The sequence below is a fragment of the Myotis yumanensis genome, unplaced genomic scaffold (genome assembly GCF_028538775.1).
Source record: "Myotis yumanensis isolate MYYU_CA2020_CCGP unplaced genomic scaffold, mMyoYum1.0.hap1 SCAF_17, whole genome shotgun sequence".
NCBI lineage: Eukaryota > Metazoa > Chordata > Mammalia > Chiroptera > Vespertilionidae > Myotis > Myotis yumanensis.
This window is the reverse complement of record NW_027223768.1, coordinates 37,928,909-37,943,069: the sequence shown is the minus strand read 5'-3', so window position 1 is coordinate 37,943,069 and position 14,161 is coordinate 37,928,909. Positions and strand designations below refer to the sequence as shown.

Sequence of the window (14,161 nt, the reverse complement as noted above, 5' to 3'; positions counted from 1 at the left end):
TTGGCTCACGCTGTTTCCTTTGGAATGCCCCCCACCAACCCACCGCCCATCCACCCCCAGTTCTCTGGCTGTTGAAATCCTTCTCGTCTTCAAGGCTTTATGCAATTTTAGTGAGTAAATGTATATTCTTGAATATCTACTGTGTGCCAAGCGAGGCTTCCAGTGTCCAACCTGTATGACTGTAGAAAGGGCCTAGAGCTGCCTGGCCGGCGTGGCTCGGTGGTTGAACGTCGACCTATGAACCAGAAGGTCACGGTTCGATTCCCAGTCAGGGCACATGCCCGGGTTGTCAGCTCAATTCTCAGTGTGGGGCGTGCAGGAGGCAGCCGATCAATGATTCTCACCATTGATGTTTCTGTCTCCCTCTCCCTCTCCCTTCCTCTCTGAAATCAGGAAAAATACATATAAAAAATAGAAAGAAAGGAAGGGAGAAAGAAAGGGCCTAGAGCTAACAAAGGCCCACAAGATATGGGTCTCAGCTCAAGGGAAGGCAGTATGGAAGCCAGGCAGGTGAAACATGCAATTTCCTCATTGGTCAAAGGTGCTTTCTTGTGTCTCGCTCCATCATGGTGCCCATGTGCTGACTGCCCGGGTACTTGAGTCTGTTGACTAGACTGGAAGCTGGGAGATAGCAGGACCAGGTTTGTCTTGTTCACTTTGAAGCCCAGAGCCCAGGATGGTGCCTGGTAGGTGGTAGACACTAAACACGTTTGTTACATGAATGAATGAGTATTGAATCGAGTAACTTTTTCTGAGTGCAGGTGCGTTGTCCATTCATTATTAATTTAGGTAATCACATGGCAGTAGCTGTTATATGCGAAGTCTTTTGTACTAGTAAATTTGGAACATGCACAACTAAGACACATCTGTTACCTACCGATCTAGTCAGGCGAAAAGGAGCCAGAATAAAATACAGCGCCGCTACAGACGCCTAAACAAAACAGGATTCTGTTCAGGTCCCACTGTATATTTCATTGACGTTGCCTGACTAATTGCCAGGGGACAAAAGCTTTACTGACGTCTCCGATTTCCATCCTAGACCATTTTTGAACTGTTCTTTTCCCTGCAGATGGCTCTGTTCAGAATTCCTTCCTTTAAACTTCGCCGCTGTAAATCCCTTCGGTCCACCTCGATCGAACTGATACAAATTGATTATTTGATAGGTGTGCATCCAAAGCAAGGAGACAATGTGTGCGGTGTGTGGTGTGTGGCTAGAATTCTTAAAGTGCCGGGATGGAAATTGAGCAGAGACCTGATGCCCAGCTGGGCAGGCCTGGCGCTTCCCTCCCAAGAGCTGCTGGTCTCAAGGTCCTAGTGAACCGGGAACCTGCTTCTCCATTTGCCTCCAGGGGCCAGTTTCTGTCCTTCTCTCCTATCTGTCCTCACTGCCCGGCCCTTGCCAGCACCGCTCCCCGCCCCCCCCCCCCCCCCCCCCCGCATTCCCCCACCTTCTGTCTATCCAGAGCTAACCTCCCGCTCTTCTTTCCTTTCCTCTGCTGGCCCTGCCCAGGGAACGGCAATCCTCTTTTCTTGGTTCCTGGGACCCGGAGTGTGGCGTAGAGCCGCTGGAACGGTGCTGTCAGGTGCTCGTCTGCCCTTGTCTCGAACGCCGCCAGTGATGGGTGCTCACTGCCATGTACTATTAGAAGGTTCTTACACGAATGAAAAAATCTGCCGCCCGGGGAGCCACAGTCATTAATGTCTGTCCTGGGGGCTTGTAACGAAGGCTCCGTAATGGGGCCTGGGGACTCACCTGTGTTACAGGCGAGCAGCACCTCTGCCAACTCAGCCTTCCTCAGAGGAGCGAGCGGAGAGCTGGCGCCAATTTAAAGAGCATCCGTCGGAGCCCGCGCCCTCCTGCAGGAGCTGCTCCCCTGGCTCAGAAGTCAGACCGTCCATCTTGCCAGTGCTGGGGAGCCTGCAGAGTTATCTGCGAGGCCGGCTTCCTGACTCTGGGAGGAGATGAAGATCTGACACCTGGATCTGCTGTTTTGCTGTTTAAAATTTTTTTTGATTTTAAGGGAAGTGATACTGGACACAACCGGTCTGGGCCTCCTGTCACTACTTGAGCCAAATTGAGCAGAGACAGGGTTGAATCATATGTGAGCGTTTATTCCCATCCTGCCGGCAGCATGGAGAGCAGCGATCATCCTGTAAATTCGCTCTCCCTCTCCTACTGGCCGGCCGGTTACATGTGGGCGAGGAGGAAGGGCCGCGTGCAAGCGGGAGGGGCGGGATAAGGGCTGCAGGGTCCGTGGTCCACGGTCTCCTGCCAGGATCTTGAAGTCTGATGATAAGGCAGCTCATGTTCTATGGTGTGAAAACCCGGCTCAGCCCGTTCCTGGGACCGCAGAGTGATCAGTATTTCCGACGCAAACTCCCGAAGGCGGTCAGGGTCCAGGCCCAGCAACCCAATCAAAGCGTGTCCTGTCCTGGGTTTGTTCTCAAAACGTATTTTCTTTTCTGAGCGATGGACCCATCTGGGCTCCGAGGGGTCTCATCTTTTCACAGCCCTGTTTCCCCCCTTGTAGCTCGTCCTCCACTTTCCCAGGGTCGGTAAGAAACCCTCTTCCCTATCATCTGTGGTCCTATTCTGATTGCCTGTCCTTCCCCCATCAGAGGAGCCTGAGAGGAGGTGGAGAGATTGTATAAACTATAAAGCTCATTCGGCTTAGAAGTAGAGCAGTGACCTTAAGAGCTTTTATCTGGTATCAGAAGACGTGGGCTTCCCTCTGGCACTTTTGGGTTCAAGGTAAAGGAGAAAATGCCCTCCTTACTGTGGCCCCAGCCCTCACTCTTCTGGATTTCTCAGGTGCAAGGCTGTGTCATCCTGGAGCTGTTTCTAAAAGTGCCAGGAGACCTCTTTGGAGAGGGCCTGGGGACCAGCTTGCATTTCTTCCTGGGCATTGAGCCTATGGAGGGGACCCGGGGGTGTGGGGAGGCGGGTCATTCTGGCTACTTTCAGATTGTACTTGGAAGCCATATTCCTGACAGTGGTGGCTGAGAGTGTTAAAGCCCCCAGAGGGTGGCCTTCAGAGCAGAACTTGAACTTCTCTGTGAAGGCCTGTGCACAACCACCTGCCTGAGGGAGGAGCGAGAGGGGAGGGGTCACTGTAGGAGGAGGGAATGGAGTTAGGTCCCAGGACAGACTTTTCGTTTGCCCTTGAAAAGGCAGGGTGGCGGGGAAGAGCGGGGGAAGAGGGGTGACCCACTGATCTCCTTCCAGCGGGCACCCACCTCTGCCTGGAGCAAAGATCAGCCAGCCCTTGAGGATGCCCTTAGGGGGAGGCAAGTGGTAGCAGTCACCTGGGACATTCTCTTGGGGGAGAGGCCAGGGCCCTGCCCTGAGTTGCCTTTGGAACAGCCTCAGATACAACCCACCTCTTCTCTCCTCCTCCCTCCCCTTGGCTAATCCTTCAAAAATCCCTTCTATTTCTCAAGGATTTCACTACATTTCTTTGACCTAAATGCTCCAGAACTCCCCTCCCATCTGTCCGTGCAGCCCCCAGGCCTTCTTCAATTTCTTTCCTCCCTCCTCCTCCTCCTCCTCCTCCTCCTTTTCCTCCTCTTCATTTTTTCCTCTCCCAGATGGTCTTGTTACTTTTTTCTGTATCTGCCTTTCCAGGCTTCTCCATAGTTTTTCCTCTAAATGCCCCCTTTAGCTCCCTTCTTTTAGCGAAGGAGGGTTCCAGGTACACTCCTTACCCCCATCGCACCCCCACCGTCAACACTGGGCGAGCAAGTGTGGGTGTGCCCGGCCCCTGGGGAAGGGAGCCCTCTGTGACTGGGAGGCTGGCTCAGATGCCGCCAGAAATTTGGAGACATGCCTGCCTCAGATCTCCCTCTCCTTCGCTGACCCTCAGTTTCTTCAAAATAAATGTGTTGGGTTGGTGATCAAAGTCCTTTCTAGCCCTAACCTTCAGATTCTCTTTCTAATTTAACTTTCTTCTCTTTCCCCTTCCTGTCTCTTTATCTTATCCTCTGTCTGCCTCTTTCATACCAGTGTCACCTTCGCTCCTTCCTCCTTCCTACCTGCCCTTAAAGCAGCCTCTCTCTCCCTCATCTCCCTGCCACCAGCTTGCTCTTCATCTGCCTTGCTCTCTGCGTTGGGCCTGTGACTCTCTCCCGTCCTTTTCTCTGTGGTATTCTCATTTGTCTTTGCCCGTTGGCCATCTCGCAGGGACCTGTGTCAGTTTCCTTCCTCCCACTCTGTGGACTGGGGGCTGCCGGCACGGGGGCCCCTCCTCCGTGGCTTCTCTAGGTTGCGGGGAGGAGGGCAGGCAGATCATTTCTTCCTCTCCTGTCTTCCCACCCTAGCTTCTGCGGCCTTCTCCAACGCTTCTGTGGCTCTGTGACCGTCCTAGCTTACCTTCTCTCATCTCCTTCCCTCTTTCTGTCTCTTGCTCTCTTACCTCTTATCCTATATGAGCTGAAGTCCTTGCCAGCCAGCTGCCTCCTCTCTCCTGCAGGCTTCTCCTGCCTGCTGAGGCCAGAAGGAAGTTCCGGTCTTCAGCAGAGCCATCCACCATCCCTGCCTCCCCCCTTCCTGCTCCCTCCTGTCCTACCTGCTTTTACCCACATCCCGTGAGCTCACAAAGCCATTGTCCTTTCCATAAAGCATTTCAGGGTCCCCTGCCAGAGCCCATTTACGTTGAGTTGCCAGATCAGGTCTAGCCCAAGTGCAGGGTAGAGGGGAGTAGAGGTCCCAATGGGGGGGGTGTGTATGGGGGGGGGAGGGGTGCAGTGGTTTCAGCTGCACCTGTTAGTCTTATATATGTATATTGATTTCAGAGAGGAAGGGAGAGGGAGAGAGAGATAGGAACATCAATGATGGCAGAGAATCGTTGATTGGCTGCCTCCCGCACATCCCCAACTGAGACTGAGCCCGCAACCCGGGCATGTGCCCTGGCGGGAATTGAACTGTGACCTCCTGGTTCCTAAGTTGACGCTCAACCACGGAGCCACACTGCCGGGCTGCAAGTCTTTTTGTATTTGGGAGCTCACGGTCCTGTGACTGGGCCTGGGCTGGCAGGGCCCTTCCGAGACCCGAATGACTTGCTCTCTATCCTTTTTCCCACCGGGAACCTAGAGGACGGGGTGTAAGGAACGCTGGTGCGGAGTGCTTACGGGGAAACGAAGAATGGCCTTTCTTTTCCTCTGCGGGGTACATCATCTGGGTCCTCCCAGCCACGGTTAGTGTCACAAACCACAGCCCTCCCTCTCCACCCTTCGGGGAGGAAATGCCAGGACGGCCCCAGGTACACCAGCTCTTCCTCACCGTCTGAGAGGGACGGGCGCGGGGTGAGTCCTTAGGTGTGTCCGCAAGGTGTGCCCGCGATCCCAGGAGAGCAGAATCTTAGACCATCAGAGCTGGAAAGGCCCTTGGGGCCAAGTCACTCGGCTCCCTCCCTCTCTTAGAGTTTCAGGCAGCTGAGACCAGAGAAGTCAAGTGACCTGCCCGGGGCCACTCAGCTGGACGGGGGCAGAGCCAGGACCAACAAGCCCCCCGCTCCTGACTGGGCCCAGAGTTCTCTGTCCCTGCAGGCGGCATCGGGCCAGGTCCCATGCCTCATGAGGATTTGTTTCTGCCTCTTGGGGTGACTATTTACTGGCCAAGTCCAATCAATTCCTATGCCCTGTCACTGTGAATACTCGCCAGGCCTGTGGCCACCTCTGTGGCCGGCCTCCGTGGTCTGCTCAAACGCAAGAAACCAGGCCAGATCGCAGCCACTTTCAAACCCCATCTGGTCCCTGGGAAGACGCCCCTCTCCTGCCCCAGCCTTGGGACAGACACCAGGGCGGCTTGGCCAAGGGATTGTGGGAGGGAGTGCGGCCTCCTGGGATGAGAGAGGACCCCACGTGGGGAGCTGGCAATGGTTGCTGGGCCCATGGAATCAGGGCATTTGCGGCCCCCACTCTTCACTGAGTCATTTTCATTCCAAACTGTGAATGAAGGCAAAGTGCTGGTGGGCGAAGGTGGGGGTGATAATCGTCTGTGACTGTTTGCAAACTTGTCTTTGGGAGAGGAAGTCGCATCCCATTCTGACATTTCAGATTCTGGGCGGCGCTCTGTCTGAGGCAGGATCCAGGGACCTGATGCCCAGCTGGGCAGGCCTGGCGCTTCCCGCCCAAGAGCTGCTGGTCTCAAGGTCCTAGATGAACCGGGAACCTGCTTCTCCATTTGCCTCCAGGGGCCAGTTTCTGTCCTTCTCTGCTATCTATCCTCACTGCCCGGCCCTTGCCAGCACCCCCCCCCACCCCCCCGGCCCATTCCCCCCTTCTCCCCCACCTTCTGTCTATCCAGAGCTAACCTCTGCTCTTCTTTCCTTTCCTCTGCTGGCCCTGCCCAGGGAACGGCAATCCTCTTTTCTTGGTGAGAGGATCCAATGGGAGGCGCCCGCTCTGGCTGCTGTAGTTTTCCTAGAACAGGACAGGAATGGCTGGGATTGGAGGGGAAACACTGGGGGCGGGACGAGTGAGGAGAGCAGAGAGGGCGGAAGAGTGGAGTGTGGAGAGATTTAGTTCCATCTGAGAGCTGTCGGTGTGAATCAAAGGCTTGTCTTTGAACGGGCAGCTATCCCGGCGGAGAGAGTGGGACTGCTTCAAGCCCAGGGGTTCATTACTGCTCACAGGATAAATCTGGGGAGACAGGGCCTGGCCTCCACCCTCCCTCTCCTGCGGCCGGGCTCCCGAGCTTCTCATGTGCTTGGCCCCACTCCCTCTCTGGTTCCTGGCCGACCTGGCAGGCAAGGCTCTGGGAGCATGACTGCCAGGGCACATGGACCCTGACGTGGGCCCGGACACATGCCCATGGGGTGCAGAGACATGTACATAAACGCACAGGTACAGAAGAGGGGTGTGTGTGTGGGAGGGGGGGGTGTGCACTTGTGTGTGATAGTACATGAATGCTCACAAGAAGGATACGACGCACGTCTGAGAATCTGTGAGCATTTTCGGCCGCTCTGTGGTAGATTTAGAGGTCACTTAGTTCTTAGTAAAAAATGGGATTCGAGCCCTCTGTCTTCCCCGGGCCTTGGTAGGGAGGCTGTGTCCCAGCCCCGGGGCTAGGCCCAGTGGGGACAGGAGATGTATTCACACACAGAGGCTGAGACAGGCCTGGCTCTGAGACGGGCTCCTGGTCTGCCCCTGGACCCCAGTGCGGTGCAGAGGGTGGAAGAGGGGGGTGGTGGATAAAGCTGGAAGGCAGCGTCACCCGGGAAGATCAGGGTTGAGAACAAGAGGTGGGAGGGTGCTATGGAAGAAGTGTCCTGGGTGAGGGGGCAGTATCAAGGGGAGATGGAGAGGCCCAGGCGACAGGTTTGGACAATGGCCCGAGTCTGAGGCTCACTTTCTAGGCTTTTCCTCACCATCCCCGTATTCTCTCATGACCACCCCATGATTGCATCAGAAGCTTCCAAAGTTCTGTATCCTCCACCTGATCTACTGCTACCCCCTCCTCCAGGGAGCCTCCTAGGACTGCCAGCCCTGCCCCGCAATGCTTCTCCTCTCCTGCAGTGGACCCTGTCCTGGCCCTCCACCCTCCTGCTGCCCTGCCTCTGCTGGGCTCTGTGGCCTAGCCTGGGCAGGGCGCTCTGCCTTCTTTCCGTATTTCTCAGGTGGGGCTGTTGACCCAGGCATGTGCTCACTCTCATTCTGTCAATCAACAGATCTGCTCAGAACACCTGCTTTGTGACTGGCAGCCAGGCCCCGTAGGTGATGGGGCTGGAGCTCGCAGTGACATGATGTCCCCACCCCTCGGGCAGGGCAGGGATGGGGTGAGCAGTGCAGAGTGGACCTTCTATAGCTGAGGCGAGAAGTGATGCAAAGGGCCCTGAAGGCTCGCTGGCCAGTGACTGAGGGCTTCACAGAAGAGGTAACTATTTGAATCCCAAAGGGCGGGGAGAGAGCAGTGTCCCATCTGGGAAAGGCCTGGCCAAGGGCATGAGGGGTGACAAAGGTGTGGAGTGTGCAGAATAGAGAGCGGGGGACCTGGTCATGCAGGCCTGGGGCTTTCTCCCCATCATGGACCAACCTGTGGGCACTGGACTCTGTCTCATTCTGTCTTGGCTTCAGGGCTGTTTGCGGCCAGGATCTAGGCTGCCTTTCCATTGAGTTAAATTCCCCAGACCAGTGATGGCAAACCTATGACACCCATGTCAGAGGTGACACGCGAACTCATTTTTTTGGTTGATTTTTCTTTGTTAAATGGCATTTATATATATAAAATAAATATCAAAAATATAAGTCTTTGTTTTACTATGGTTGCAAAGATCAAAAAATTTCTATATGTGACACGGCACCAGAGTTAAGTTAGGGTTTTTCAAAATGCTGACACGCCGAGCTCAAAAGGTTCGCTATCACTGGCCTAGACCCTCCATGTCCCTCCTCTGGACTCTTCAGGATCATTGCCTCCATCCTCCAGCCCCCAGGCTAGATTTCTTCCTCCAGGCCTAAACCCAGAGGGCATTTTTCGTCCAAATCCCCAGGAGGACACACCCCTTCTTTGTCATGTCACTGTTCAGGGTTCCAGCAGTCCCTCTACTTACCCACCCAGGAGAGAGAAGGGTTATAGCTCCCACTAGTGGGCACGTGCCAGGAATGCCCCTGGCATGTCATAGCCTCATCCATTTAGTCCTCACAGCGCTCAGGGAGATGTCTGCACCCCTTAATTCACCAATAAGGGCAACGAGGCTTAGAGAGTAAGTGACTTGGCCGAGGTCACACAGCTAGGAAGGGGCAGGCGCACTCCATGAGCCCGTCTGTCTCCTGAGCTTGTGCTCTTAAATGGAACCTTTGTGGCTCTTAGTCCAGACTTGTCTTTGGAGTCATTGCAAAGGTGAGCACACACAGGCCAGACAGGGCAGGGGCAGGCCAAGGTCACGGACTCCGCCCTCCGGCAAGATCTCCGCCTCCGACTCTGACCCCAAGGGCTTCTGCTGACTGTCCCACTGCAGGTCGGCTGCTGGCTTGCTCCAGTGGACAGGGAGCCAGCTTGTCGCTGTCCTTGGAGACTTCACTAGGAAACCAGGGTGTCCCAGCCCCAGGCAGGAGCGCTGTGAATATCAATTCCATCTCCGAGCCACGGCTCTCCGGCTGCCCCACTCCCAAGCCCTTGACTCAGGCTCTGGGGGCTGTGGAAGGAGAAGCATGAGTGTGGAGAGTTTGCAGCATGAAGCTACACTGGAGAAATGCGCAATGATATGAATAAATTTAAATAATAATGAGGACAGTGCCTGAATTAATAATGCTGGCTGCTCACCTGACCCACCCTCTCCCCTGGAAATATGGGCGAGCCTATCCTTTGCCTCTTTAGAAGACATGGGTGGACTGCCAGGTCAGCAGAGTTGGGGAGCTGCTCACGGGTGTGGGGGAGGAGCCCTGTTTCCAACTCCCGGATCCCCTGCAGACCCAAAGAGCTAGATTTGCACCCTTAACCAAAAGATGCTTCCTCTGTGTATTAGATCATAATAAGCTGGCCATCAGTCACTCCTGGCCCGGCCCCCTCTTCTTGGTCCCTTTATGTGCAGCAACCAATTTGGATGTCAAACGTGCAGGGAAATTTAGAGGAGAAAGATATCACAGCCCTCGGCCTTGAGCAGAGGTTCTCATTCTGGTAAACAGTTAGGGCAGACACCCCACCCACCCACTGCCCTCTATCCCATGACAAACAAAAGCATGGGCACAGACTATCTGAAATCCCATGGGCAGGCCTGTGACAGCAGGGCCGAGTGATGGGACAAGCTGTGTTTGCCCAAGGAGCTAAGGGGCCAATCCTGGAGGACTTCCTGGAAGTGGAGCAGGTTTGGAAAGAAGGGGAGAAATGAAGCTGAGGAGGGGAAAAAAAGAAGAGGAGGACAAACTAGGATCCTGTCTCATAATTTACAGGGATGTCTTGGAAAGGGGAGGGACAGGTTTCATTTGCTTCCTTATACACAAAATAATGGAGAATCAGAGAAATTTTGGAAAACTTAGTTTGGAAACAGTTGGATTTGGGATGGAGGTCTCTGCAAAGACTTGGGAGCTACAGAGGAAGAGAAGGGGAAGGCGTCCTGGGGAAAATTAATTTGGGTTACAGTGGTGTGACAAATTGGGGACGTGGGAGGATGCTCAGACCTCTCCCTTGCTGTCCCGCAGCCCCTCCACCTCTGCCCTCTTTCCCACATCCCTGCGTGGAAGCTGAGGCTCTGCTCCTGAGGTCATGCGCCATGCCCGGGCCTGCCCACCACTGGGCTGGGCACGCGGGCTGCAGGCGGGCGCAGGGAGTGGTGGGGAGAAGAAACCGCCGTCCAATTCCCTGCTCCACTTAGGTTCCACCATTAAAGGCAATTACTCTGCGGTTCTCTAATCAAGTGCTCCGGGCTGGGCTGCCAGCGGGTGGCTGGATGCAGCTCCCGCAGTATGTGCCAGAACTACATACACAGGACAGGGCGTGCGCCACGCACCAGGGGCATAGGCACTTGGTTTTGGATACACAGCCACTCAGGCAGCTCTGCACACGTGGACACACCTGCCCCATAGAAGCTGCCCTTAGCACTTGCTGGATGCATTCATAGGGGGCGGGACCACATGGTTGCACATGTGTGCTCCCTGACATTGGCTCACACAGAGCATGTGCAAGTAGGGTGCAATGGTGTATTCATGTCTCAGGATGAAGGGGACGGAACTGTCACCGGCAGCGTTGGTGACGGGCTTCCTGGAACTGGAATGTGCTTTACGCCTGCTTTGCTCCAGTCTCTCTCTGCCTCCTGCCCAGGCGATGTCTGCTCAGAGGCCACAACCATTATAATATCAGCCTGAGTACTTATTTATTCATTAATTCAACAAGCCTTTATTAAGCACTGTGAGCCAGCGCTGACTGACACGGGTGTCAGTGAGGGGCAGTGGGAGGGAAGAGCCTGGGGCCCGGAGTTCTGAGATTCCGGTTCGAATCCCAGCTCTGCCTTTAATCCACTGGGTGTCCTTGGTTAGGACCTCGGTGTCCTCATCTGGAAGCTGAGAGGGTTCGACTAGCCCCGTCTCCAAGGCCGTTGCTAATAGTTCCACTTCCTATGATTGCTGAGCACTCGGGCTCCTGAAACCATTCCTGGGGACCGTGGAGGGAGAAAGGGATCAGGGTGAGCGTGTGGCATCCTGCAGGGAAGGTGCTGGGGCTGAAGTGGGCAGACGGGAGGGTCCAAGGTCCAGGCCTCCTCTCTCTCCAGCCGATGCAAGGCCAGAGCAGGAACCTGTAGGGCGGGAGCAGGAGCCGGGAGTGGCTGCCTCTGGGTGGATCCCCTCTCCCCATGCATCTCCTTACCTGGTGCCGCCTTTGGCTTTGACAGGGACCCAGACGCGCTTCAGCCAAGAGCCAGCCGATCAGACCGTGGTGGCCGGACAGCGGGCCGTGCTCCCCTGTGTGCTGCTCAACTACTCGGGGATCGTGCAATGGACCAAGGATGGGCTGGCGCTGGGCATGGGCCAGGGACTCAAAGGTGAGTGGGGTCACCCAGCTAGCCCGGCATCCTGACGACCCCATCTGTGGACCCACTGCCCCTCTGTCCCCCGGATAGACTCCGGCCTCGGCTTCCCTTCTCTGTGCTCCAGGCTCTTCTCGGGGGTGTGGTCGGGCTCTCTCCTCTGCTCCCCGCTTTCCCCAAACCCTGCTCTGCTTTGTTTCTTCCTATGGACTCGCTCAAGAAAGGCAACGAGGAGCCCGAGAGACCAGAGAAACCAGGAGATCTTCATGTAAAAGAGTTCAGACAGACAGACAGACAGAAACCAGGAGAGCCGCTTCAGGCAGAAGCAGGGGAAGCAGAAGGTGCTGGGAGAGTTCCCTGCAGAGCAGGAGAGAGACAGGCCATGTTTATGCCACTGGCTTCGCTCCAGCCTCTCTCCTGCCCCTGCCCCTGCCCCTGCCCAGCAATGTCTGCTCAGAGGCTGAAAACTCACTTTAATATCAGCCTGAGCACTTATTTATCTATTTATTCAACAAGCTTTTATTAAGCGCCCTGGAGCCAGTGCTGAAGCAAATGTGAGTTGGTAATAAGTTAAATAAACAGACAAACAAACCCAAACCCAACCTCCTGAATTCCAAAGTAAGTAGATTCTTTGGAGAGGCTGCCTGGCCGAGGAGATGAGGAGTCCAGGCCCTGGTGCTGGTGCTCTTCTGCCACCTACCTGCTGGGTGACCTTAGGAAGGTCACTGCACCTCTCTGGGCCTTGGCTTGCCAACGTATAAAATAGGGGAAGAGTCCCAGGCCTGTCGCCTTATAAGTGCATTTGTGAGTTTTGAACCAAATGAGAATATACTTTGTGAAAACACCCTAAAGCTGTGTAAGGACCGAAGTCTGGGAGGGACTGTATATGTTTATTATTGTCCGAGGGGTTGGGATGACTTGCTGTGGTTGTCCTGTACTAATGCAGGGGGGAGGGGGAGGTTTGTCTGTATAAAGCAATCTGATTAAAGGGAAGAGATAGGTCTGGTGGATCTATTGATGATAGGAAGGTAAAGAAACGGGGAGAGAGAGAAAGAGATCGATGGCTATGGAGTGAGAAGAATCAATAGCCTGCGGACAGAGGGAGAGAGTGGGAGGGCGCTGATGTGGGCACAGGAGTGGGGGCAGGAGAGTGAGGGGCTGGGCAGCAGCAAGGGAGACTGAATACAGAGCCCGACTCTCTGAGGCCCACCGGCCACAGCCACGGCTTCTTGGGGGAACAGGATCTCTGGTTTCGGGCTCCGCAGGGAGCTGGTAGGACCTGCCTCACCATCCCTCCCTGGGCAAGTGAGGGTGAGGCCTCGGCTTCCTTGGCCTTCCTCTGGCCCATGAGCTCATGTCGGTGCTGCAATGTCCCACATCTCCCCCTCTCTCCCTCTTCTTTCTCTGTTGTCACATTTATTTTTTTTTGTCTTTCCTATTATTATGAGGGACCATTTTCTGCAAACTGCTTTAGAGATTTGCTCTGCTCCCCTACTCCACCCCCTCCCCACCTCCTGTCTCCACCCTGGTCCTCCTCCTCTGCGTTATGGCCCCCAGCCTCACTGTGGGAGGTTATGACGTCACAGCACCCACATCTGGGACCTCATCCCTATCCGCTGAGATGGGTTCCCAGGGAAGGCGGAGGGGGGCGCTGGCTGGGAGTGGGATGTGGACCCTGCAGTGGGGATGAGGAGCAGGCAGAGGATAAGCGCGGGTCACTCGGGCTGGCTCCCACGTGGGGATGGGCTCACACTGGGCTCCCCCTTTCTGTCCCTGCAGCCTGGCCGCGGTACCGGGTCGTGGGCTCCGCAGACGCCGGGCAGTACAACCTGGAGATCACAGACGCCGAGCTCTCTGATGATGCCTCTTACGAATGCCAGGCCACGGAGGCCGCGCTGCGCTCCCGGCGCGCCAAGCTCACCGTGCTCAGTAATAGCCCCACCTCCCTCCGTGCCCTCAGCCACTCCTCCGCCTCTTTCTCTTGGCACCTGGCAGCCCCTCCGCTTCTCCTGTTCCACCCTCCCATCTTCCTTCTCCCTCTGCTCCTGGCCTCACGCCTGCCCCATGACCCTCTCTCTCCTTAGCCTCCCCCCCCCCCCCACTTCTTTCAACTTCTTTTCTTCTTATTAATATATTTTTATTGAGTTCAAAAAGGAAGGGAGAGGGAGAGAGAGAGAAATATCAATGATGCAGGTGGGGGGATATCAATGATGATTGAGAACCATTGATCCGCTGCCTCCTGCACACCCCCTACTGGGGATCGAGCCCGCAACCTGGGCATGTGCCCTTGACTGGAATCGAACCCAGGACCCTTCAGTCCGCAGGCCAGCGCTCTATCCACTGAGCCACACCAGCTAGGGCATTCTTTCAATTTCTTTTGGAGCCAGATCCAGGTTGAAGAAAGTAAAATGGGGGCTTGGGCAGCCACCGGAGGGGCATGTGGGGTGTGAGGTCTGGCACCCTGTGCCCAGGCTGTCCAAGGACACAGGCTCCCTGGGCCAGGGCAGAGGGCTGGGCTGGTGGAGACCCTGCCTGTTCTCCTGTTCTCCCAGCCCCTCCCGGCAGAGGGAGCTTCTCCCATTCTCTCTCCCACTCTGCTGTCTCCGACCCCAGAACCTGCCCCCTTTGCTCCTTCTCAGCCTCACTCAGCCCTTCCACCCCTTCTCTGCCTCCCTTCTGCCCTCAGCACTCACCCTCCTCCTCAG

The 14,161-nt window shown here is 55.6% G+C and overlaps 1 protein-coding gene across 2 annotated transcripts in view; it reads left to right on the top strand.

Annotated features, from left to right (window-relative positions):
- KIRREL1 (kirre like nephrin family adhesion molecule 1) overlaps window positions 1–14,161 on the top strand; it is a 111,422-nt gene that overhangs the window by 77,949 nt on the left and 19,312 nt on the right. For both annotated transcript variants that reach the window (XM_070396073.1, XM_070396072.1), the window contains exons 2-3: window positions 11,322–11,471; window positions 13,236–13,385. In XM_070396073.1, coding sequence (XP_070252174.1) covers window positions 11,322–11,471; window positions 13,236–13,385 — 300 coding nt within the window. The remainder of the gene's footprint in view (window positions 1–11,321; window positions 11,472–13,235; window positions 13,386–14,161) is intronic.